At 40.7% G+C, this 27,283-nt stretch overlaps 3 protein-coding genes and 1 pseudogene across 5 annotated transcripts; all 4 read left to right on the plus strand.

Moving 5' to 3' along the window:
• The first annotated feature begins 2,927 nt into the window (after positions 1–2,927).
• p2ry12 (purinergic receptor P2Y12) lies at positions 2,928–6,644 on the plus strand. 2 transcript variants are annotated; one of them, XM_080771967.1, is made up of 4 exons: positions 2,928–3,034; positions 3,678–3,741; positions 4,219–4,482; positions 5,253–6,644. In XM_080771967.1, the coding sequence occupies exons 3-4, from the start codon at positions 4,231–4,233 to the stop codon at positions 6,078–6,080; spliced, it is 1,080 nt and encodes a 359-aa protein (XP_080628093.1). In that variant the 5' UTR covers positions 2,928–3,034; positions 3,678–3,741; positions 4,219–4,230; the 3' UTR covers positions 6,081–6,644. The 2 variants fall into 2 exon arrangements, with proteins under 2 accessions (XP_080628093.1, XP_080628094.1); XM_080771968.1 differs by lacking the exon at positions 2,928–3,034 and having other exon boundaries at positions 3,568–3,741.
• A 4,047-nt stretch (positions 6,645–10,691) lies between these two features.
• On the plus strand, positions 10,692–13,805 carry LOC308321209 (P2Y purinoceptor 13-like; annotated as a pseudogene). The gene is made up of 2 exons: positions 10,692–11,536; positions 13,797–13,805. The product of its transcript is annotated as a P2Y purinoceptor 13-like (transcript).
• Positions 13,806–13,834: 29 nt separating this feature from the next.
• Positions 13,835–14,764, plus strand: LOC308321210 (P2Y purinoceptor 13-like; the record flags this gene model as incomplete). The annotated part of the gene is made up of 1 exon (XM_080772050.1): positions 13,835–14,764. The coding sequence occupies one exon, from the start codon at positions 13,835–13,837 to the stop codon at positions 14,762–14,764; it is 930 nt and encodes a 309-aa protein (XP_080628176.1).
• A 5,807-nt stretch (positions 14,765–20,571) lies between these two features.
• LOC308321080 (P2Y purinoceptor 13-like) lies at positions 20,572–24,175 on the plus strand. The gene is made up of 5 exons (XM_080771871.1): positions 20,572–20,685; positions 20,876–20,931; positions 21,659–21,860; positions 22,079–22,474; positions 23,647–24,175. The coding sequence occupies exons 3-5, from the start codon at positions 21,678–21,680 to the stop codon at positions 24,097–24,099; spliced, it is 1,032 nt and encodes a 343-aa protein (XP_080627997.1). The 5' UTR covers positions 20,572–20,685; positions 20,876–20,931; positions 21,659–21,677; the 3' UTR covers positions 24,100–24,175.
• The last annotated feature ends 3,108 nt before the right edge of the window (positions 24,176–27,283 follow it).

The raw sequence follows: 27,283 nt of genomic DNA on the forward strand, positions 1-27,283 counted from the left end.
CTCAGCCAAAGACATGGAGGACCAATAGAAACTGAGGCAAGAGTATAGCCAGGTACGTATATATTAACATAAAAACGAATGCAGGAAAAGTACTTAAAGGTCTCACCAGGAGATTAGGGTAATTAAAAATCAATTACGCTAGTAGATAATGTAACCTCAGAAACTCTGATGGTAATAATCACATCAGCAAACAAATGGATGGATAATCAGCGATCGCAGCAGCGCTCATGGCGTCTGTCTGTCTCCGGACTTGATCTGTGTGCACGCCGTTATAAAGACTTGGTTTGATTGACAGCAGCTATTCCCAGCCGACGGCGAACACATCATCAACAGTGGCACTGGGACCCTGCAATTACGTGCCCAGCAAGATCATGCTGGGAACACACACTCCCCCTCCCCCCTCTGACAGGTATCAAAGTGATTGATGTCTTTGATGCATTCAATGATTAGAGAGAACACTAACGAGCATAGAACGAGTTTGTCACTCATTCACATGTACCAAACACCAATCAAGCAAAGGTTTGGTAGTTTTTTTGGGCCACCACAATGCTTTTCCAATGGGAGTCACATGGTTTGATCAAATGCATGGGCCTGTGCAAGTAGCGTGGGTGAGCCTCCGTAAGGGAATAATATGGTAAAGCCTCTGCAAAAACAAAACATAGACAGCACTGCCTGCTTTACTGTGTTCAGCACTTTGTCATTTGTTTTTGAAAGGTGATATAGGAAAAAAAAAGTCTTGGGCATTACACAGACAGTGTTAAACTGTTAAAACTGCAGTAGCAGCTATAGCAGTCTGGTGCATTTATAGTGAGTCTAATGTGGTGCTGATGAAATCCAGATGCTGAACCACTGTTAGACCTGCATGCTCTCTATGACCTGCATGTGTGAGAGTTTTATTATTATTATTATTATTATTATTATTATTATTATTATTATTATTTTATATATATATATTCAAAAAAGGGGTTAAGTCAGTTAAAGTTAAAAACAAATTAGAACCTGCACATAACTCCTAACTCTGACTGGGGAGGGCGTCTGGGAGATAGGTGCCAGGTGGGATGTTGCTATTGTCTAATGATCATTGAAAGGAAATACTTCTAAAGAAGAAAAAGGTTATTGCGTATGGAAACTAAGTTGGAAATATTACATTTTGATGTGGTGTCATAATTAAACTTAATGTTGATACGGCACATTGACTATCAAGAAAATGAAAACATGGCACTTCATGTCAAAAAGGACTGCAATGTCACACTATATTTATCACTGATCCACTGCACATATACACTGTAAAAAATACGCCAACATGGGCACACGTGTACACGTATTCTCATTTCTCGCAAATAAGTAAACATTTTGCAGGGGAGAAACGTTCAGGAAGTGCATACTGCTAACTTTGCCACTTCTCTCTCAGACACAGGAACTGACTAAAGTGCATAGGAGCCAGAGAGCAAGGGTCATTCATCAAGAACAGAGCATACTGGGTGACGTCACACAACTGTCTGGCATGATCATGACATCGACATGTACCTGTACAACCCTTCCCTTTCAAATGGAACTTTCCACTCATGCTTCAAGGCAGCCATCATTGTCCTGGTGTTCCAATAAAGTAAGTAAGGTAACAAACCTAAAAGTCAGGCATTGCCGTCACTCCCATTGAGCAAATGCTTTCAGAAGCATGCCAAGGAGATAATCAGTAGCAGGTTATTGCCCACCATATTGCTTACTGGTCAAAACAGATCCACATCGCCCTCACCCACCTGCAGAAGAACAACTGATGTGAGAATGTTTTTGGAAGACAGCTTAGCCTTCTACAACATCAGCAACAGCGACAACAGCGCAGTGGTATATTAGTATCACAACGCGAGGCTAGGACTAAACCCCAACCTTTGCAGCTGGATACTGATCTTTCTTTTTTCTCAATGCCGGGTAGTAAGTGTAGGAGCCATAATGTTATTGCAGATAAACGCAACACTAATGCATAGTCTTGCGTTTATTATTGTTGACGTATGGTATGCACACTAAATTGATTGATTGGGCACCTCACTGGTATTGGGTAGTGGGCGTTTTCACCAGAGTTGTGGCTCTGGTGATAACGCCCTCCAGAGCCATGATCCTGACGTTTACCTGGCACTAGAGTTGGGGAGAGGGGGTGATTGGGGTTGATTGATCTGTTGACCGCAATAGCGCATGTTAACATCCACGGTAGTATTAATAGCATATGGCTGGGAACTGCTGTACTTAACTGTGAAGAATAATAAAAGGTCAAACCTATGGCTTGGAGTGGACCTGAATTATTTTGCGTGCACGTCATACGAGTGTATCTAAACTTTCATGCTTAGCCCCTCTCAGCCTTTTGAACAGCCTTACAGCTGCAACAGTGAGGATGGGCTCCAGCAACTCTGCCCCACTTACCTTCAATAGTGTTCTAAACTGTTCCTCTTCCATTCTATGAAAGTTATACATATTTCAAGTCGTATAAAACATGAAGAAAAATAAATAAATAGTGGAGGGGTGGAAAAGGCGTGCAAAGTTTGATGCTGATCAGCACTGTGCGCGTGCGCACACACACACACACACACACACACACACACACACACACACACACACACACACACACACACACACACACACACACACACACACACACACACACACACACACACACACACACACACACACACACACACACACACACACACACACACTCTTTCGACAGCTAGCCTCTGACACTGATTATGCAATAAAAGCAAAGAGGATTGAAGTCTCTTTTCCTGTTGATCTGGATCCGGACGGCCAGACACTCTTTCTTCAACACAGGAAGGAGTAAGGAGAAAGCAGAAGAGAAAAAAAGAAATGTCCTTTAACAGAGTTCACACCTCCCACTATAAAGGATGGTAACATTCTGTATAACAGCCACAGATTAGACAGACTACTGTATATAGCCAACTAGACAGTTGGACGAAGTACCATTAGAAGAAACTCTACTGCATGGGACGCAGCTGGAACTTGATGGTAGTGGAACGAAAAGAAAGAGGTCGGTTAAACTAAATAACATATCAAGACATGCAGTACTCGAATAATATTTGGCAACAACCTTTTATCTTTTTAAATAATTTTATCTTGTATTGTTTTGTAAATCTCACCCATTTTGAGTTGTATGTACTGTACATTACTACAGCCGTAAGAAAGAGATTCACAACAGTTTCTGAAAGGTTTCCACTATAGTGACTAAAAGTAAAACACAAAGTTTTTGTTATTTTATATGCTGCATTCAATGGGACGCATGATAAAAAATATAAACAAAAACAAAGAATGAAGTAAATCTTTCAATGCTGTTGGCAAACTCATCCCATTAACTTGTCACAAATCTCTCTCTCTCTCTCTCTCTCTCTCTCTCTCTGTTTCTGTCTTTCTGCTCCGTCCACTCCCACTGTCCCACATTACCATCTCACCTCATTCCCAACACCTGTCTCCAGTTACACACCTGTCTCCATTCTCTCGTCAGTCTTGCCCCTTGCAGTTGCCTGATAACAATAACTCACCTTTCCATTTCACTGTTCAACTCAAGCCTATAAAAATGATTCTGTTCACTCACTGCCAGTTGATGTTACATGTCTTTGCCTGCCCTGATGGTTTCTTGCATCAAGTGATGTAAGCCTGTTCTTCCTTCATTAAAGTAGGCCTATTACTGGACTAGTTGATCTGTTTGCCGTCTGCTTCTGGGTCCTGAACTGACACGTTGTGAGTGACACAAATTATTTTACTTGTTTTTATTTCTATTTTATCATAATGCAGTATCTAATTTTTACTTTTGTTTTATTCATCCTAATGTCATTTGATAATTGTGCTTCTTTTTTGTTTCATGTTCTGGGTAAAGCACATTGAATTGCCTTCTTGTTGAAATGTGCTACCAATAAAAACTGACTGCATGACACTTTACATAAAGCCTTCCCCTTTAAAGAGATGAACCCTTGACAAACAAGCTAAGGGTGGGCCTGAAACCTCTGGGGGTAAAAGTGATGGGCAGATGGCAGACACAGAGATGGATGGCAACAGGAATATTTGCATTAACAATCTCAAAACTTATGTGAATTGGCAATATTTATGAATATTAACCAATGCAGCGTCCAACGTTTATTAACATAAATCCAGAACAGTGTCATTGGGAGAATGAATGAAGAATGAATGAAGAACAGGTTTCTCTGGATTTCTTTTCAGACAACTTGCAGAATGGACAGAAATGCACGCTTCCCCTTCTTCCCTGGGAACCATAGCAACAGCAACAACACGTGTTCCCGTGACAACGTGCTGAAGACTGTGGTGTTTCCTGTTCTCTACTCACTCCTCTTCCTGTTTGGCCTGTCACTCAATGGCCTGGCTGTGTGGGTATTTCTACGAATCCCCTCACGGTCTCACTTCATCATATACCTGAAGAATATTGTTGTGGCTGATGTCCTCATGACCTTCACTTTCCCCTTCAAGGTAACACAAAAAAATACACAATTTACTGTATGGCAGTGGTTCTCAAAAGGACCCCCAAATTGACACTTACAGGCCATGGGTCCTTATTTAAAGGAACACTTCGCCACTTTTCAACCTATCTTCATATAATAGGTCCTCACTAATAATCATGCCACCATTTTTCCCCTACTCTAGTCTGTCTCTTATAGGAGGGCTGTGGGCAGTTCATTTCAGAAACCCGTCCACCAGTGACATCATCGATGGGGAATCCAAGCTAATAGAAACGGCAGGCTTTCTATTCCTGAAAAGTTGCAATGCAATAATGGAAGCCATCGTTCTCACGATAATAAACATCTAACATTTTTGTAAAATATCTTTTTTTAAAACATATCTGCCTAACGATCACCACGTCACTATGGTGGACTTAACTGCCTACAGCCCTCCTATGAGAGACAGAGTAGAAAAAATTGTGCCATTTTATGATTATTAGTGAGGACCTATTATATGAAGATAGGTTGAAAATAAGTGAAGTGGTCCTTTAATGGCATTTCCCCAATTTATACTCAAAGATCAATATTAATTTAACTCTGAGAGTGTACAAATGTAACCATCCATTTGTACACTGAGTTACAGAGCAGACCGGGTATCATTTAGCTGGGGACCCCCTGAAACTCCCTAAAGAACCCCTGGGGGTCCCTGGACCCCACTTTGCGCACCATTGCTGTATGTCACCAATGTGGAATAAGAGTTTAACAAAACGATTATAAAATCCAAATGCTGTGTGCTTCCAGGTATTGTCCGACTCCAACATGGCGTCCATTGGGCTGCGTGTATTTGTATGTCGAGTCTCCTCTGTACTGTTCTATCTCACAATGTATGTGAGCATCCTCTTCTTTGGCCTCATCAGCATCGACCGGTGCAGAAAGACCCTCTGGCCCTTCAGGGGAACTAACACAGCACGGCTGACCCGAAGAAAGCTCCTTTCTGGGGTCATCTGGGTCTTTCTGCTGGTTCTGTGTCTGCCCAATGTTCTCCTAACAAGTCGTACCCCCACCTCGCTATACTTCAAGTGCAGCGAGCTGAAGACGGACGCTGGTCTTTCCTGGCACGAGGTGGTTAATCACGTCTGTCAGGTTATCTTCTGGGGGAATCTGGTGACTGTGATCATCTGCTATGTCCTCATAACCAAAGAATTGTATTCCCGCACAAAAGCCCGCCACTCTGGGGGAGTGGTACGCAAGGCCCCAAGCGAAGGGCCACGTCAATCAAGGAAGAAAAGCGTGAGTGCAAATGTGTTCCTGGTTCTAGCCGTGTTCTTCATCTGCTTCGTGCCTTTTCATTTCGCCCGTGTGCCATACACCCTGAGCCAGACGCAAGGGCGTCGCTTTGATTGCCAGCTCAAACTGTTTTTCTTCCAATTAAAAGAGAGTACTCTCTGGCTGTCATCTCTGAACTCCCTCCTGGACCCTCTCATCTACTTCTTCCTCTGCAAGTCCTTCAGGATCACACTGTTTAAGACCCTGCAGTTACCTCCTGACACTTGCAGCTGCCTCACAGGAAGAGCGTCAGAAGACAGCTCAGCTGGCACCCCACTGGCAGAGTCTTCAGTATGTACTTAATGAGAGAGACAGTGGATGCATGTGCAAGACTATACTGCCCTGCTGTGGAGAGTCAGCAGAAATGTAAATTCAGCCCTTAGACTAAACATGAGAGGTGGTACTGTAGATAGATCACTGGTGTATTGTCAGTCTTAATCAATGTTGATTGGGAATATGTTGTCTTTGCAAGATGGGACAGGAAGCAGGGAGAGAGAGACAGGGAATGACGCAGCAAAGTCCTGATCGGGATTCAAATCTACTACACTCTGTCAGCTGCATTTGAGAATATATGTGGTATGCGCCTGGACCGTTAGTCTGGCAGGTGCCCCAACGAAAGTGAAATGAATGTTTTTATTTAATTTAAACTTAACCTGATATTTTGAGGTATTCATGTTTGCTTGCCTTCTCAAAACAGCATTATGCATTTATCAATCAGCAAAATTATCAAACTAATGGACACATTCTGTTTTTCCATTCATTATAATCAATGTATTCTTTGCAAAACTATTGTAAAATTATAAATATTTTTCATTTCAAGCCAGAACTGTGCCAGGTTGTCGAGTGATGTCTGCCATAACATATCAAAGAGGAAACTAAATAAATTTAATGCAGATATTCCAGATACTTGTATCAGATGTGGTGGGGACAAAGGTACACTTTTCCATTGTCTGTGGGCATGTCCAAGAGTGAAAGAATTCTGGGAAGAAGTGAGGAGGGAGATTCAGAAGATATTGTCGATAGATATTGAGCTTGACCCAAAACTGTTTCTTTTGGGTCTTTGCCCACCTGGCCATAAGATTCAGAGTAGCGAACAAAGATTTCTGGATTTATGTTTACTACAAGCCAAAAGGGCTATAGCCTTATCGTGGAAAAAGATAGGCAAACCCAGTATTGCTCAGTGGTTTAGGGAGTTATCATTGTGTCTACCTCTGGAAAGAATCACGTATACTTTAAAGAATAAACAGGAGTTGTTTGATAGGATATGGGGAAAGTTTATTCAGTATATTACGGTTAATGACTTGTCTTATTTAATGGGGGAAATTGTTTGATCTTGTTCTCTGCAGCTATTTGTTTTTGGTATTGTTTGTTGTTTGACTCTGTTATTGTTGCCATTCGAGTGCCATTATTATTATTATTATTATGTACGTACTGTATGTTGTTGTTTTGTTTTGTTTGTTTTTCATTTTGGGTAATTGTATTGTCTGTATTGTGTATTGTTTTGTTTGTTGTATTGTCTGTTTGTACAAAAAAAAAATGCAATAAATATATTGTTAAAAAAAAAAAAAAAAAAAACATATCAAAGAGACAACAGTAGAAACAAACCATGTTAGTCCATAATATATAAATGGACTATAACAATGTCGTTGAACAAAATGTGCTTACACAGCACAGACCTCTGTCGAGGTGAGAGTTTGTCTTTAAATGGTGTCAGTATCAGTTGCCAGGATACATTCAAATCCTCAGGTGACGAAAACAAATATCCAACCTTTGAATAATGCAAATCAAGTTCAACTGGACAGAACTTGGATCCCTTCCATACTTCCTTCACAGGTGTTACCGATGATACTAATGAAGGCTCCGTTCCAGGTCAAACAGAGGGGGACGGCCCATAGATCCGAAGTCCCATTAGTCCCGTGCTTGCGGTTATGTTTATGTTAGAGATAGGGTTAGTAATTTCGGAACCTTCTGACTAATGACATTCCCTTCTCTCACCTCTCCCTGTAGGGAAGGGGCCCGGAAGTAGGAAGAGTTATTCTGTGTACATAGAGCCCATTAAAACAAAGTAGGCTATAGAGTAAATGTCAAAGGCATTTTATTAGGCTTAGTATTATAGTGGAATTCTGGATAAATCAATATAATCGATGAGGCAAATAGGAGTCGACTCGACAGTATTCTCAGGGGGTGATGTTTATGCTTTATGTATGATATCATGGGTAGAAGCACAATACACTGTATACCCATGATATCATGTTACAAATACATTCCGGTCAGTGGTATGGTAGTTCTGCCAAGAGTGCAAGGCAGAAATCATAGTTATACTGCATGTGGCTGCTCCAAGGACAAATGAACCATAACAAGAGGCTATAACATAAACAATACTAGGCCCATGCAGTGGAGACATCCAGGCTCCCACAGCGACCAAATATCACAATGTATTATACAAGCATCATCAGTGATGGCAAAATACAAAGGTCAGATATAAGCAACCATATAATTCTTCCTCAGTATAAAGTCACTATTAAGCCTACTGAACTTCTCTGTCTTAATATCGGATTATATAATGACAACATGTGTCACTGAACGCCCTCCATTAGTCCGTTCAACTTTGACACAGTTAATGTGGCTGTCTGCCTCTCCTGGTGTTCCCCATATTGCTGCTGAATGTAGTAGCAGCTCCGGTCCACATCTACCTTCATTGTGAAGAACTTGACCGTGAAACTGGCAATCCCTTTATCAGCCAGTAACAATGTTGATGTAATTTTCTTTTGCTGCTTATACAAATATTGCACTCGTCAGGCAAGATATTGGCACATCCTCTGGCAGGTTTTTGAGTAAAATGCTGGTTTTATATTAATCATGTGACCATGAATCATGTTAACCACCTTGATGTGGCTAGTGATTTTTGGAGGTGGATGTTTCCAATTCAATAAAACATGTCTGTAAAAGGTCTGAATGAGTTTTCATGAGTGTGTTGTTTTATTTAACAGGTTTTTCTCCTAGTCTGCGAGGTGATTATGAATAATGTATCATTAGATGTCCCTGATTTACTAATTTTGAGTCCGAAAATAGAAGCAGGCCAATAAATAGGCCAATACAATTTGCTTCTGTGTGTTCCATAAACTTGACTTGTAGTGCCCTCTATTGATCTTTAAGGGACTATCAGCCAGCAGCCACACATCTTATACAGAAAATAATAACCCAAATACAAGTTTGTTTGTTTTTTTGTTTGTTTGTTTAGTTGTCTCAGTATCTAGCTAGTTAGCTACAGTAGTACTTTACAGCAGAGACATCTCTGATTAAACTAGGCTACAGTAGTAGTTCGTACATGTGCAGCTGAAAATACAAGTTTATAAACATGGCGATTCAATTCACAGCATAATGACGTTATACAGGCTTGCTCGTGTCTATAATTATTTTTGAATAACTAAATGTCACTACATTTTAGTGTAAATAAAATCCTACAGTTCCATTGCTTTTGTTTTGGTCGGTTTCTGCTGCTATGGTTCTGTTTACATTCTGACACAGGCCACAAGTAGCCTGCAGGCTAATAAGCCAGACGTGAATCTGCCTTGGGAAAAAAACAGTGTAATATGAGTCTGACTTATTAGCCAGGCTAGGGCATGAGGGCTTTACAAAAGTATATTCTGACATTGTGGCTACCTATTTTTCCTATTTTTGCATCATGCCAGAGGAAGCGTCTGACTTGTCACAGATGAAATATTGTATTGTACATTAGGCAAATGAAAGGTTTTGTGTCACAGTATTAGCACTACTGTGTAGCATACAGTAGGCTGAAGTTGGCCACATCATGATCAAATAAATGGTGAGCACATTTTAGTACCACCTATAAGTTTATATATTTTTAATGAATTGTCTCATTAGCTGAAAATTTTATTTAATTTCAAATACTGTTAACAGATATTCATGTGCTTTGCTATATACAGTAGACATTGATACATCAATGTATGAAGAAATAGTTTATACTTTTTATTATTCGTATTATTACTTAATAATAGAATCACATTTTCTCTATACTCACTGAATGCCCTCCATAGGCAGTTGCCTATACTTCCTGATTGCAGCTCCGGTCCACCTCGACCCTCATTGAAGAACCTAGTAGCTTCTGACCCTCTCATGATATTGACAATGTCAGTCATTAACCTCCCACGAGTGCAGGTCAAGTTATTGCCTGTCATTTTTCTTTGCCTGTCTGTATAAAAATATTGCTTTGATGGCATATAAAACATCATATGTATTGATCGATCTATCTATCTATCTATCTATCTATCTAATTAATTAATTATCTGATTTCTAACTTTGAGGTGAAACTACAGATACAGATACCGTTACTTCTTAAACAAAATGGACTGACATCGTTTGTATTATTTTGTATAACTAAATGCCACTAAATCTGTGTGAAATCCTCAATGTTTTGGTTTTCTGTGGTGAGGCTATCTTCTGTTTACATTCAATACAAGGGCTTAACAAACCTTTTGTGGGAGGCATTGGCTAAGGGCCAGTCATTTTTCCTATTTTTGCATTTTGCCGGATGAAGTGACCAACGGGTCACAGATGAGCACATTAGGAAAATGAGAGGGGTTTGTTCTACAGTAGGCCTAATGCAGTTGCTGTGTGAGTTAGTTTTCAGGTGAGGTCGTGTTCAAGAGGGAAAGCAAAGTTTCAGTAGGCCTACCTACAGTCCACCTGTACAGTAAGTTGTTGAAAGATTTATATTTTCTAATCCTATCAATAGTTGATAACATAACATAAACATAAAATACTAGATTGAGTTGCAGGTTTTGACACGAAACTATGAAGAAACCTTTTTAACTATTTGCATTTTTTCCCCCTATAAACAAAAAAATATATAACTAAATGTATTTGATCTCTGTCTTAATACCAGATTTTATCATGACATCTAACAACACATCATCTCCCTCCACTGAATGCCCTCCATTCAACTATGACACAGTTGACGTGGCTGTCTCGTGCCTGTACTTCCTGATCTTCCCCATAGCACTGCTGCTGAATGGAGCAGCAGCCTGTATCTGTGTGCAGCTCCGGTCCACCTCCACCTTCATTGTATACCTGAAGAACCTAGTAGCTGCTGACCTTCTCATGACACTGACAATCCCTATAACATCAGCCAGTTCCCTTCCGGGAGCACAAGTCGAGTTAAAAGTGCTTGCCTGTCGTTATTTTGACGTAACTTTCTTTTGCTGTTTATACGTGAATATTACTTTGATGGCACTCATCAGCCTAGACCGCTTCTTCAAAATTGGATAGTGATATTTGGTGGCACAGGTTTCCCGACCATGATTCTAACAGACCAGGACCCCGGCAATCTAACAACAGACTTCTGTATGTCCCTAAAAGGTCCCAATGGGCTGAGTCTTCACAAGGGTGTTGTTATATTTGTCGACGTTCTTTTCTGGTCTGCCAGCATGGTGATTATGGTTTGTTACATCTGCATCACCAACACGGTCATCCAATCCTTCAGAAGCTCTGGGAGCAACAACAGCCAAGGGAAACAGAAGACCAAACTGAGAGTGTTCTTGGTTCTCCTGGTGTTCTTTGTATGTTTTGTTCCTCTCCACATAGTACGGATTCCATTCACACTTCATGAACTGACGGACACAATCTGCCCTGACAATTGGCTACAAATCTCCAATTATGTTACCATTTGGCTCTCAACAACTAATGTCTGCCTGGACCCACTTCTGTATCTCTACTTATGCAGAGAGTTCAAAGACAAAGTAGTTAATCTTCTAAAAGCTATCAGAGCCGCATTCAATTCAGACATAACATAAAACTACTGCACTGTAGAAAAAGTCTTCATCTGGACTAACTTTGAGTGAGTGTGTGTGCGCGCGCGTGCGTGCGTGCGTGTGTGTGCGTGTGTGCGTGTGTGTGTGTGTGTGTGTGCGTGCGTGACACACACATTATGCTTCAGTGGACTTGTGTTCCATAAACTTGACTTGTAGCGTCCTCTATTATTGCTCTTAAGCAGATAGACATGTCCACTATGGAATCCTATAGATTAGACAAGAACTCAATTTTAAATAAGTCTGATCATCTGTTAGGATAAGTATTTGATGTCTTTAATACTATTATACTATACATGATATAAATTGTATTTGAAACACATCGTTTATTGTGTTATTATCCGTTCATTTACTACGTCTAACTACTGTACGTCTAACTAGCTATTTACAAAGTATACTAACAACTAATTTCACAGCTTAGAAGTGATGTTGAAGCCTGGGCCGTGGCGCAGCGGTCCAGGCACCTTGGCCGGTAGCCCGAGTCCGGCAGTGTGCCGCGGGCTCGACTCCCGATCCCGACAGCCTTTACTGCATGTCACTCCCCCATCTCTCTCCCCCATTTCCTGTCAGCCTACTGTCTGTCCCTCTATAAGAAAATATAAAATATAAAAATCTTTAAAAAAAGAAGTGATATTGAACTGTTATTTGTGTTGTCTATAGAGCGTTGCAGTCCCCCCTCCTTTCCTTTCAGAATGACAAGGGCCCAGTTTACACCGCAGACCGTGATAAATCATGACAATAAACACAATGTTTTGGGCAGATCAAATAATTAGTAAGAAGAAAAACAAAACAAAAAGTGTTGTACCCTGCCTTTTTTTCCCTTCTTACTAATTATTTGATCTGCCCAAAACATTGTGTTTATTGTCACAACAAGAGTTGGCTTTGTCCGTGGCGTAAACGTCTTTAAATGAAAACTTTTTGAAAAGTCTATGAGGAAAATGAACGGGAATTATTTCCTATGGGACCTCGTCGGGGGCGGGACTGATGCTCTATATGTTGTGCAACTAATTGTGACTTGAGTGTGAATAAAATCCTCAAGATCTGTTGATAATACTTCATTATTTTGCCATTTATTTGTGTGTACTTTCTATCGTATTTACTGTATATGTCTACAGTATCTAACTAGCTACAGTACTTATCTAAGCTGAAAATGTAGCTGAAAATATATAAAAAAGGAAGGAAAAAAACCACGAAATTAAATATTTTCACAGCTTAAGTTATGTTGAACTGTTACATTTATTGTCCTGTGGATCCACTCTTCGGTTTACATTCAGATACAATATGAGGGCGTAACAAATCTATCATGGAATTGGCTAAGGGCCAGTTATTTTTCCTAATTTTGCATCTTCTCGGACGTGGTCACAGGTGAAATATTGTATTCCACATTAGGAAAATGAAAGCATGTTCTACAGCGATACATCTGCTGTGTGATTGCATCGTTAGTCCTCAGTTGAGGTCCTGCTCAAGAGGGTGAACAAAGTTCCAGTACCACCTGTAAGTTTTTTGAAAATATTAGTTTTTTAATCCTCTTAATATTGTAGTAGCGTTGTTTTGCAAGGTGTTTCTGGGGTTTTATTGTATAGTGGTTACACCACACATGTGGTAAATTATAAGTCAGACCAGTCATATATTTAAATGTCCAATATTGGCAATTGTATCAATTTAACTTAGTATATAGTTTTTTATATTGATTGATTAATTTGAAATTGCTCAAAATGTCACATGATTCGAAGTTGATGATATATATAATGTTATATATTACTGTATGTAATAGTGTTTTAAAATTCAATGTCAAGGTCAAGGGTGGATACAAATTGATTAATTAACAAGCAATTGAATTTGAACCAAATCTGGTAGCAAAAAAATAGTAATATTACTATCCATAACCCTAAGCCCTGTGTGTTAACTGATAATGACATCAAATGCCATTGTGGAAAAACGTCAGTCCAGTTTCATGCTCTAACCAGTTTCTCCCATTACTTTTTAGTTTATATATTATAAATAGCTTTTGAGTCCAGCTGAAGTCTATATTCATTGCTTCCTTTTTCAAAACTGCAAACACCACCGGCAACATTGAATGTAAACACATTCCATAAGTCCTCTTATGGCTCGACAAGTAGCCTAGTTCAAATATTTTTAACCACTTTTTAGTGTGGTTTCTAGTTAATTTATGTCTGTCCATTTTTCTCAGGTGCAGTGATGACATCTAATCTTACATATCATGGCCATATGGAGTGTGCCACTTTCAAACCCAACTTCTTGGCTATCACAATCATCTACTTCCTGACATTCCCTATAGCTCTGATTACCAATGGAGTTGCTGCCTGGGTCTCCCTGCGGCTCCGGTCCACGTCTACCTTCATGGTGTACCTGAAGAACCTGGTAGCTGCTGACCTTCTCATGACGCTGACATTCCTCATCAAAGCGGTCAGTGATCTTCCAGGTGAAGCACGCCAGCTGCACATATTTGTCTGCCGCTATTCTGATGTCGTTTTCTACACGTGTATGTATATAAGTATCACTCTAATGGGTCTCATCAGCCTGGACCGCTTCTTCAAGATCGTCAGACCATGCGGAAAATTGTTAGGCCAGAACCTTATTTTTGGCAAACTGATGTCCGCCCTGGTTTGGGTGATACTGTCTGGATGTATGGCTATACCGACTATGATTCTAACTGACCAACCTGCCAATTACACAGGCACAATCACATGTATGTCTCTAAAAGGACCAGCCGGAATTCATTACCATGAAAGCATAGTCATTGCCATGAATGTTTTATTCTGGTTTGTCAGTGCGCTGGTTGTGGCTTGTTATATCTGTATAGCTAAAAAGGTTATCCAGTCCTTCAGAAACTCTGGGAGCACCAACAGCCAGGGACAGAAGAAGACCAAATTGCGAGTTTTTCTGGTTCTTGTTTTGTTTTTAGTGTGTTTCGGACCATACCACATAGTGCGGATCCCATACACTCTCCTACAGACCAAAGGACAGGAGGGCTGCCTTCAAGTCTGGTCCAAGTTTGCTAAGTCATTTACACAATGGCTAACGACTACAAATGTCTGCCTGGACCCACTTCTCTATTTCTTCCTGTGTAGACAGTTCAGGGAGAAACTAATATCTATGATGAACAATATGGGGATCAGATCCCCATACTGTAAGTAGCTTAGAAGGCAGAACAGAGAACATTGCACCATAAAGATGGTGATGATTGATGTTATGTACCTGTAGAACAGTGGTATATTGATGTTATGTACCTGTAGATCTACAGGTACATAACATCAATATACCACTGTTCTACAGGTACATATACCACTGTTCTACAGGTACATAACATCAATATACCACTGTTCGAACAGTGGTATATTGATGTTATGTACCTGTAGAACAGTGCTATATTGATGTTATGTACCTGTAGAACAGTGGTATATTGATGTTATGTACCTGTAGAACAGTGCTATATTGATGTTATGTACCTGTAGAACAGTGCTATATTGATGTTATGTACCTGTAGAACAGTGCTATATTGATGTTATGTACCTGTAGAACAGTGCTATATTGATGTTATGTACCTGTAGAACAGTGGTATATTGATGTTATGTACCTGTAGAACAGTGGTATATTGATGTTATGTACCTGTAGAACAGTGGTATATTGATGTTATGTACCTGTAGAACAGTGGTATATTGATGTTATGTACCTGTAGAACAGTGGTATATTGATGTTATGTACCTGTAGAACAGTGGTATATTGATGTTATGTACCTGTAGAACAGTGCTATATTGATGTTATGTACCTGTAGAACAGTGCTATATTGATGTTATGTACCTGTAGAACAGTGCTATATTGATGTTATGTACCTGTAGAACAGTGCTATATTGATGTTATGTACCTGTAGAACAGTGCTATATTGATGTTATGTACCTGTAGAACAGTGGTATATTGATGTTATGTACCTGTAGAACAGTGGTATATTGAATCTGTTATGTACCTGTAGAACAGTGCTATATGTACCTGTAGAACAGTGGTATATTGATGTTATGTACCTGTAGAACAGTGGTATATGTACCTGTAGAACAGTGGTATATTGATGTTATGTACCTGTAGATCTACAGGTACATAACATCAATATACCACTGTTCTACAGGTACATAACATCAATATAGCACTGTTCTACAGGTACATAACATCAATATAGCACTGTTCTACAGGTACATAACATCAATATACCACTGTTCTACAGGTACATATACCACTGTTCTACAGGTACATAACATCAATATACCACTGTTCGAACAGTGGTATATTGATGTTATGTACCTGTAGAACAGTGGTATATTGATGTTATGTACCTGTAGAACAGTGCTATATTGATGTTATGTACCTGTAGAACAGTGGTATATTGATGTTATGTACCTGTAGAGCAGTGGTATATTGATGTTATGTACCTGTAGAACAGTGGTATATTGATGTTATGTACCTGTAGAACAGTGCTATATTGATGTTATGTACCTGTAGAACAGTGCTATATTGATGTTATGTACCTGTAGAACAGTGCTATATTGATGTTATGTACCTGTAGAACAGTGCTATATTGATGTTATGTACCTGTAGAACAGTGCTATATTGATGTTATGTACCTGTAGAACAGTGCTATATTGATGTTATGTACCTGTAGAACAGTGCTATATTGATGTTATGTACCTGTAGAACAGTGCTATATTGATGTTATGTACCTGTAGAACAGTGGTATATTGATGTTATGTACCTGTAGAACAGTGGTATATTGATGTTATGTACCTGTAGAACAGTGCTATATTGATGTTATGTACCTGTAGAACAGTGCTATATTGATGTTATGTACCTGTAGAACAGTGCTATATTGATGTTATGTACCTGTAGAACAGTGCTATATTGATGTTCCACATACTGTAGCTAGCTCAAGTGTGCCATTCATTAAAGTAACTTGCCCTAGCCTCAACCTTTCAGGCTTATGTAAAGGCTACAATGTAATTTAGATAGCATATTATGATAGATGCCAGGTCATTTGTAGACCTGGCATCCTATAGTGTGTATAGTTTCAATGTACAGAAAAAAGATTTTTTGATATTATACTACTTTCGACTAATGATAAGTTCTTGGTTTACCCCCTGGATTACTATTTTATGTTTTCCTTGCTTACTGTAAATCGCTCTAGATTAAGAGTGTCTGCAAAATGCATAAATTGTAAATTTGTAAATAGTTAAATCGAAACAAAATCAAACGCAAAATTAAATATAAGCTACCGGTAGTTTAAAACATATGTATGCTAAATAGTCAAATGTTCTCCAGGGCTAGTGTTGTAGCGATGTCTGGAGAAGGATACTCCCTTCTTCTACTGCAGCTATAATTTACTTTGCTGTACGGACAGTTAGATAATTGTTATTGTATGAAATAATTCTGAATGTCCAAGCAAATAGTTCAGCCACGTATTCGCCTTGTGCAGGCTGCAGCAAATGAGTTTCAAATATTCAGAATCAAAACATATTCAAAAATTGCGTTGACTTTTCCAAACAAAGGAAAACTTACCTACAGTATGGTATTTCATGGAAGTGTGTCATACATGAAATACGAGAATTGGTGAATTAAGATAAGTTGGTCAACTTTTCTTAATATTCAAAATGGCACCTTACTTCAGTGTTTCCTGCAGGAAAAAGCTTTGGCATGGTGCTGGGCGTGGGGGGTATATGGCGCGCGGCCTAAGGCCGCGCGTCGAAAATTTTGATTAATGGCGCGCGGCCTAAGGCCGCGCGTCGAAAATTTTGATTAATTAATTAATGGGATTAATAAATTAAGATTAATTCGTATTATTGCTCTTGTATTGCTATTGGAGACACTGGGGGGACACTGGGCAGGCACTGGGGAGGCACTGGGAAGGCACGGGGAGACACTGGTCAGGCACTGGGAGACACTGGGGAGGCACTGGGGAGGCACTGGGGAGGCACTCAGGGGAGACACTGAGGGGACACTGGGGAGGCACTGAGGAGGCACTGAGGGGACACTGGGGAGGCACTCAGGGGAACACTGGGGAGACACTGAGGGGACACTGGGGAGGCACTCAGGGGAACACTGGGGAGACACTGAGGGGACACTGGGGAGGCACTGAGGAGGCACTGAGGGGACACTGGGGAGGCACTGAGGAGACACTGGGGAGGCACTGGGAGGCACTGGGGAGGCACTGGGAGGCACTGGAGAGGCACTGAGGGGACACTGGGGAGGCACTGAGGGGACACTGGGGAGGCACTGAGGGGACACTGGGGAGGCACTGAGGGGACACTGGGGAGGCACTGAGGGGACACTGGGGAGGCACTGAGGGGACACTGGGGAGGCAATGAGGGGACACTGGGGAGGCACTGAGGGGCACACTGGGGAGGCACTGAGGGGACACTGGGGAGGCACTGGGAGACACTGGGGAGGCACTTAGGGGCACACTGGGGAGGCACTGAGGGGACACTGGGGAGGCACTGGGAGACACTGGGGAGGCACTTAGGGGCACACTGGGGAGGCACTGAGGGGACACTGGGGAGGCACTGGGAGACACTGGAGAGGCACTGGGAGACACTGGGGAGGCACTGGGAGACACTGGGGAGGCACTTAGGGGCACACTGGGGAGGCACTCAGGGGGACACTGGGGAGGCACTCAGGGGGACACTGGGGAGGCACTGGGGAGACACTGGGGAGGCACTCAGGGGGACACTGGGGAGGCACTCGGGGGGGGGGGACACTGGGGAGGCACTGGGCAGACACTGGGGAGGCACTCAGGGGGACACTGGGGAGGCACTCGGGGGGGGGGGACGACACTGGGGAGGCACTGGGGAGATATTGGGGAGGCACTGGGGAGACCCTGGGGAGGCACTACTGGACATTTCATATCACACACACACCATGATTCACTAGCCCCCTTAAAAAAAATAAAAAAAAATAAAAAATTTGTTATATGATAGCTTGGCATGGCGCAAATAATTCCAGGCATGGCGCAGCGCCATGCCAAGAACATTGTGCAGGAAACCCTGTACTTAAGAATCTGGGTCTCACCCATTGTTAGTGGGTAACCTTCAGTTATGGTTTAATAGTTTTGTGTTAACATTGCAGAAAATCGAGAGGGGGTGCTTATAAATTAATTAAATATGTTGCTGATGTTGCGGTCTCATGATTTAACTCCATTGCCTATTACTTCAAACCTAAAAAACTAATTTATTTTTTCTATGTTCTTCTTTCTTCATTCTTTGCATGACATTTTAGTGTGTAAAATAGTCCAATAATGTAATAAGGTTGTGTCTGTATGAGTAAGATTTTTGAATGGATGATATATTATTTATTGTCTCTTATTGCTTTGCCAAAATACCAATAAAAAGACTTAGAAGTTTGAACAAATGGCATCTTACTATCTATCCATGTGTGTGTGTGTGTGTGTGTGTGTGTGTACATGAACATGCAGGTGAAGTAGAGCATCAGCACTGCATCACAAGTGTAGTACACTGTACATTTAATTGGTCCTTCAGCATGCCTTGTGTCCAAGAAAACACCAAGTAATTTTATATTTCCATATTCAACAATATGTGGAAAAAAACAAAGTGGGTTGCAAATGTAGTCCATCAAAAACAATCATAAATTTAACAGAGAACAAGGACATTATATTTGTTGATGTTGATGGCAAAAGAAGAAGATTATAACCTTTTAATTTATTGAAATGAAGAAACAGATTAATTACTTTTTATATCACGCAAACATGGACAGATGAGACGGAAGTTTCATGTAGAAAAAAACCTGTCAGAACCTTCTCACAAGGTTTGGAATTTACCAATGAAAACAGGTTTGGATTGACCAATCAAAGCTTATTTAGACTATTGTATTCTCTCGGCACAGAGACAGCAGATATTGGAAACCACCAGCGAAATGGATAAAATCATAGGTGTCATAGGATAAATTCACTTGGTAGGTTAGTGTTCTAGTCTAGCTTAAGCGGTGTTGACACACTCATGTGCAAAGAGGAGTGAGGGCAAAGAGGAGGGAGAGGTTATTTTCAGTGTGTGTACTGTGATTGAGAGGCAAACTCCTGCAACCCTGCTACATTAGCTATGCTTGGTGAAGACTGTGATTCCTGTTGTTTTAAGTGACGAGTGCGAGAGAATAGTATACAGTAGTTTTCAAAGCCTACTAGTAATTTTGGTCATTGTTTTGCCATAATAGGACAAAAGCAAATGAGGGCCAAGTAAGTCCCAACAGTTGAGTTGAATGGAATTGTGGAAAGAACTGTGTAACGTTTGTTTGGCCTGTGGGATTGTATGTCATGGCTGTGGTTAGACAACATTGCATGCCATGTACGCTGCACGCGCGCACGCACGCACGCACGCGCGCGCGCACGCACGCACGCACGCACACGCGCACACACACACACACACACACACACACACACACACACACACACACACACACACACACACACACACACACACACACACACACACACACACACACACACACACACACACACACACACACACACACACACACACACACACACACACACACACACACACACACACACACACACACACTCTTTGTGTCAGAGGATGGTGACCTTCATATACAGGTTCGTGAGAAACCAGCCGTGAGAAAAATACATGATAGTTGATACATCACAACCACAGCTGGTATAGCCTATATATGACATTTGTATTTGTCTCTCTTATTTGGAGGTTAGCTGCAGCCGTAGTATTGCAGTATGGTTTGAACGCCGGAAAAGAGGAGGTGAAGGAACTAGGACAAGGCCAGGGGGAGGAGCAGAAGGGGGGCAGGAGGTCTCTAGATCTGGCTTGAGAAATGAGTTCATGCCTTTAGTGTTCAGTGTTCACCCATCAACAGCCGCAGTGCCAGAGACGAAAGCTACATGTGGCAGGCGGACTGGCACGGAGCAGAACAAACCTCTCAGCGGACAATTGGAACAGGAAGCTCAGAAGGAAAGGGTCTTTCACTGAGAGGAAGACTGGAAACCTCATTGGGATTGTGACAAGACAGCCACACATTAGCTTCAGAGGCCGCCCATTGTAAGGGGATCAAACAAGTGCAACACACGCGTGCACACACACACACACACACACACACACACACACACACAGGAACAGGAGTTTTTCTTGGGTGCCGAGTGAGACCAAGAGTGTAAAGTTGCAAGCCAAAGCAAAATTAAAAAGCTTTGGGACAAAACTGAATTGGATATTTAATTTTTTCAAATTTCAGGGATATATTCTTCTCCTGAGGATTGTACATAAACCAAAGAGGACAAGGACACAGAGGTAAGGCTAAATGTGGGTTTTCAACTTAAGATAATATATCAATGGCTATACTAGTCTCATGGTGTATAAAACTGTCCGAATTAGCAAGAGTCTAATTAGACTCTTAAGAGTACGTCTTGGTTGCCCTAGCACCGGCTTCTGCACTGAATGTTATTTGCAACTTAAAGTTTTCAATGTAAAGCTATGTAGATGTAGTGCCATGTTAGTGACAGAGTCAGAATTCATGGTGAATGGGCCTCAGGATGTTAATTGGGGCCCTAACTAGGCTATAGAAAACATCTTTACATCTGCTGGTTTTGAGATTTATTGTATCATAAAACTGTAAAAAACATAATAACAGCTCAGGCTGCAACTGATGTCTGTAATACATAAAGCTCCATGAAATGTCATCTACATAGGCCTATGTAAAACATGTTACTGTACATACATTTTTAAAGGTTCAATGCTATGTCTATTTATTTATTCTATTTACATATAAGGATGCAAAAATACTCCTTTCAAAGGCAAAACAAATTATAGACTAACTTGCAGATAAGTCAGCCAACAAAGTACACTTATTTACTGTTGAAAACATGAACATGTGTCTAATTTACAGTAATTACTAATTCTTACAGCAACATTTCATCCAGTAACTAATTCATCCTCCATCATGTATCCCAAACAATAAATTAATTCCTCTCTCTGTCCTTCATTCCATCATCTCTCTTAACTCCTTTCTACACTCAAGGTCCACCAAGGTTGTGAAGATGAACAGCACAGTATCCAATAACTCTATGAAGTGCTTTCGAGATGCCAGCGTGACAGCAGTGGTTTTCCCCTGTCTATATAGTATCCTCTTCCTAGTGGCCCTGGCACTGAACAGCCTGGCAGCATGGATCTTCTTTAACATCCCCACTACCTCCACTTTTATGGTCTACTTAAAAAATGTGGTGAGTGTAGAGATTTGTGCTATTGAAAAATAGCAGATCTACAAGCTCATAGCGCGCCACCGAGTGGCACACTATGAGCTTGTAAGTCTGCTATTCTTGAAAAAATCATGAAAATGTGGCACAAATCCTGAAATTTCAAATTAGAGCCTATTAAATTTGTGAGTGCAAAACTACAGAAAGAAAGTTATTAATCATTATGATCCCTCGCCAATCAATAGGTGGTGGCTGACATGCTCATGACTCTGACCTTCCCCTTGAGGGTGATGAGTGACGCTGGCGTGGGCTCGTGGCAATTGCGTGTCTTCTACTGTCGATACTCGGCCGTTGTGTTCTACATCACCATGTACATCAGCATTGTTTTCCTGGGCCTCATCAGCCTGGACCGCTACCTGAAGATAGTCCGGCCCTTTGGGAAGTGTGCCCTGCAGAAGGTCAGGGTCGGTCAGGTGCTGAGTGCAACTGTTTGGGCAGTGATCTTGTCTCTAACGCTGCCAAACGCCATCCTGACTGACCAGCCGCCTCCGCCACAGCTCTCTGGAGGCAAACTCAAGTGTGCCTCCCTGAAGAGTGAGTTTGGTCTGCATTGGCACGAGGGATACAACTACTTCTGTCAGGTAACACATCTTAACTTTGTAACTGTAAGTATTACTGTTTTGCATTATAGTAGGGTAAGGAATTAGCCTTGTTACTTCACTCTAACACAGACTGTGCATTATTAGAGTGAAGTATCAGTAGCAGAGGAGGGAGCACAAACCTTAACCTTTGACCCTATGGCCCTTTTGACCCATGACACAACACAACCCAGTATCGTATTATTCCAAACAGTGAATTGACAATTAATTGTTTGGGTATTATTGACATGTATGTAAAAAAGGCAAAAGCATGCTCTATAGAGCATAGAGACGACGCCAAGCCTAGGAAATGAATCCCAATGCATTTTTCCCATAGACATTTCAAAACGTATTTATTTAAAGACCTTTTAAGTGTCGTACGAAGCCAACTCTTGTCGAGACAAATCATGACAACACACACAATATTTTGGACCAAACAAATAATTACAAAGAAGAAAAACAACAAAAAAAAGTGTTGTAACCTGCCGTTTTATTCTACTTTCTAATTCTTTGTTTGGCCCGAACTTTGTTTGTTGTCATGATTTGTCACGACAAGAGTTGGCTTTGTCCGCGGCGTAACCATCTTTAAATAAATACTTTCTGAAAAGTCTATGAGGAAAATTAACATCTTTTCCGGGTCTCTCGAGGGGGCGGGACTGCGACGCTATTGCACTGGCCTAATAATGGGTCCTTAAAAACTGCTTAAACATTCTGAGATTTGTATTCAGTTTATTGGCCACTTGGAACTTGGAACTGTGCACATTGGGCATGCAGTCCTATAGTAGGTAGAGGCAGTAGATTAGGGGGCTCAGAACACATCCCTGTTTGCTGCTAATTCGTGGTAAATAAAAGTATGTAAAAAATAAATGTATCGAGTGCTGCATGGCTGTCTTCTCCTGATACTTTGTAGTGGCATTAATTCAGAGTACTGTACATGTCACTGTTTACTGTATGTTACACAGGGCGCTGTTCCTTTCTGGCATGGGACACCGTGAAAATTGGCAAACGTAGAGTATATCGTACCCCGAAATTATTCCCTTGTAGTAGTAGTATGAGCACAACTTAATTAACCAAAGGCGATTGCAGTGAGTGTGCATGGAAGTAAAACAAGTTCCAAACACTTTTTCAGTGAAGTGAATGCTTTGTTGTGCTTTCTATTGATGTATTGTGTCCAGGTGGTGTTCTGGGGCACTTTGGCTCTGATGGCGGTCTGCTACACCTTCATCAGCAGGAAGGTGTACGAGTCATTCAAAGCCTCCAGGAGCAGCTCCGAAGCAACCAGTCGCAGAACCAAAGCAAAGGTCTTTGTGGTGGTAGTAGTATTTTTCATCTGCTTTGCACCCTACCACTTTGTCCGTGTTCCCTACACACTGACCCAGACCCGAAACACAGAGAAAAGCTGCAGAGCAGAGCACGCCCTCTACATCGCCAAGAATACCACCTTATGGATGTCGGCCACGAACGCATGTCTAGATCCACTCATCTATGTGATCCTGTGCAAGGAGTTCCGGAAACGACTGACGACTACATTCAGCCGCAAGCTTGTTTCAAAAGTCACCATGGACACGGTATCTTCAACGCAGCTAGAGATATCACAGTATGTGACAGGAAAGGCTGTTAAAATGTAGTCATGACTCATGAAGGCTCAGAGGTTCTTCACAATTTTGACTTACATCACTAGTGTGATGTGACATACTGTAGTAATTGTACAACAGATACATATCTGTACAAAGATATATATCAGTACATCAGTGATTCTCAAATGGGGATACATACCCCTAGGTGTATGCGGAGGTGCTACCTGTGGTACGTGAGAAAGAGTGAACATTTTTATATACTGTTAATGCTTAATGATACAACATTGACTAACTTGAATTCTGTGAAATCTGTGAATTGTTGAACCAAATTAAATGAAAATCCTGTCTAGCACAATAGTTAATGAATAGTTAAAGAAATACGTATTTGCTGTTGTGCTCTTTTATTTTGAACATATTCATCTAAACTAGACTTACAGTTTTAAATAAATCTGCTCAGGATGCACCAATTGTAATTCTAATGCTGCTAGTGTAAAATATCTGGAAAAACACACCAAGGTGGACATCTTCAAAGGTACCAGGGAATTTCAGGTGTAAAAACATATACCTTTTTTGTACACAAATGCGGATAACTGTTCAAAACAATATGGTATTAGCCTATAGTAGGTATTCGCTTATCATGTAACTCAGAGTAGTACAGTAGCCTATATGGATAGAGAGATGATACTAGCATGAACAGTAGATTACTCGATGTTGACATAAGAACACCATCCAAGCAAACATTATGGGCATCTGTTCAATAATCTGGGCAATAATTGTTCTTACAGATTATGTTTTTCAAGGGCATTACTCATGCAAACACACTGCTTCTGTGATTTCAGAACTGAACTATGTTGACTCATTTCCTAATTCCTACCTGACCTGTGTGACCTCAGCTCCTATCTGAGTATCTGACAGACATTATATTAACAAAACAGCAGGGGGAACCAAAGCCACACCTAACTCCAGAGGGCAGACTATCTTAGCTGTGATGAATCTGAATGCCTTGCTTTGCTAGACTATCCCTTCAAAGTTTTAATATTGCTCCCAGTCAGTTCTGTCTACTGTGTGTAAAATACTCCAATTTGTTACAAGGTATAGTTTGATTTAGTTGACAGGAATCATCACAGATTCACAGTCACTGATGACTTGCTGTGGAATTATGGTTGCAGAATTTTCTAGCATCAATGCATAAACGCAATAGGCTATAGCCTACTGTATGGTCTCATTGGTCTGGCACAAGTTGTAATGTTGAAGCAGTGGAATACTTCTTAAATGTGCAGTCTGTTTACTCAATTATACATAGTAATGGAGTTGTAAACGGTTCATATGTGTAATGTCAGCCAATTGTGCCAATTTACCTCAGGCCCACCTACATGTCTCTAAATTATAATCAGCCATGCTGTTGTGTTGTACCTTCTACACAGGAAGGGTTGGAGTCTCACACATCGGAGCCTTGTGTGTGACAGGTGGGGTCAAAACCCTCTGGGGCAACACGGAGGGGCATACCTGCCCTACGGGCTACATAGCTTGACGATGATAATAATGGAAGGGTTTGAGACCCGCCTTGTTTCCAAGACATTCACCTCTACCTGACCAAGGTTAATAGATTTAGTTCATTTTGAAGATATTTTTTCTTCATTGAGATTTTTTTGAAAATGCTAATAGTTTTAGTAAAAAAAAACATTTGTTTTTACTAGTCCACTTGCTAGAATGTGAACCATGTTGAGTACACTATTATTTTAGAAATGTTGAGCAGGCCTATGGGTCCCCAGCATGTACAAATCTCACAAATGTGATGTCAACACATTTTGGGCAAGTGGCTATAGCCGTTTTTAGCCCAATGAGTGTTTATATATATATATATATATATATATATATATATATATATATATATAAACCCCTAGTTTGACATGTCACATGCTACATAAAGCATGATGACATGTTTTGCCTTCTATAGGTTGTTAACCACTTGGGTGACGCACGTTTTGCAACAGGGCGGAAGATTATAATAGACTTAAATGGTTGGTTAATTGAAAATATGTTGCTGTTTATGCATTGCTTAAAGTTATGTTTTTTTGTAATCATTTTAACAAAAGGGAAATAAGCAATGCATGTTTTCCCTCACTATCATTATGGGACAGAGTAGTGACACCCTATGGCCACTAGAGGCAGCTCTAGGCTACTATTAAATAAAACATGTATTCAAAATCAAGCCCTTACCAAAAGAAGGCCCTCAACATTCACTGTGGTATAGTGGCAACTGGCAAGCACAACACACAATCTATCCCTAGCCTTTTACTTTTGCAAATGTATTGCACTGATTGCAACATGTAGGTTCCTCTTCAAGCTGTCACCTTGGACTAATAGCTGATGACCCAGAGTGAAAAGCTCCTATGCTCAATTTCACCTCCTAGTTTATGTCAATTCCCATCGTGTTTGGCATCTTGCGTTTCCTGTGTCAAATACAGTGGCTTTGCATAATCGATTATTTGATTTAGCAGTATGTGGGCAGAAGGAGACCAGAAGCAGATGGTTAAAAGAACCAAACTCAACAGAATCAATGGGCTGTGAATTGCTATTGTTAAATATTGTGGTATGTGAAAATATTTGTATGTTGTAGCTAGTGTGTGAACATAAAAGTATTGTTACTTGTAGCAAATTGAATTGCCAACTCGGTTGGCTCAGAATGACTTACTGTAATCATCAAGGAACAAGGATGCAGCAACAAGCCCATCGATGAATCATATAGGAAGGCAGTCGTCAGAGGGTCGGTTCCTGCTCCTTCATGCAGAACAAATGTTAGACAAAGAACAGTCCATTACAGAGCAATGGTGGCATGGAACCTATTTTTTTGATCGCAGAGAATGGCTATAAATTATCAGTTTTAAGAAAAAGTTAAAGTTGTTTTTGTTCACACAGGAGATGTAAAGGAGATATGAGCTATACAGATCCCGATATATAATATGGAATTTGTTTTGATGTTATTGTAAAGACTGAATTGTACTTGGAGCTAGCTATCAAATGTATTAGACATGCTATGAGGTGATGTTTTGTGTTGTATTCTTGTTGTGTTGTGTTGTATGAATGGTGTACTGTACTGTATGTAATGACATGAAAAACTTTGTTTTTGATGATGGTTTTGAGACCCCAGGAAAAGTAGCTGCTGTCATATACAGCAAGCTAATGGGGATCCAATAAATAAATCAAAATCAAATAGCAGATGAAGGCTAATTGT

Source organism: Protomyctophum bolini (genome assembly GCF_963924005.1).
Source record: "Protomyctophum bolini genome assembly, chromosome: 9".
Lineage (NCBI taxonomy): Eukaryota > Metazoa > Chordata > Actinopteri > Myctophiformes > Myctophidae > Protomyctophum > Protomyctophum bolini.

Bases quoted from the DNA above. Each gene is read 5' to 3' on its own strand.
- p2ry12 (XM_080771967.1), top strand. From the start codon at position 4,231: ATGGACAGAAATGCACGCTTCCCCTTCTTCCCTGGGAACCATAGCAAC. The intron at 4,483-5,252 runs GTAACACAAAAA...GTGTGCTTCCAG, and splicing joins CCTTCACTTTCCCCTTCAAG to GTATTGTCCGACTCCAACAT.
- LOC308321080 (XM_080771871.1), top strand. From the start codon at position 21,678: ATGAACAGCACAGTATCCAATAACTCTATGAAGTGCTTTCGAGATGCC. The intron at 21,861-22,078 runs GTGAGTGTAGAG...GCCAATCAATAG, and splicing joins TGGTCTACTTAAAAAATGTG to GTGGTGGCTGACATGCTCAT. The intron at 22,475-23,646 runs GTAACACATCTT...TATTGTGTCCAG, and splicing joins GATACAACTACTTCTGTCAG to GTGGTGTTCTGGGGCACTTT.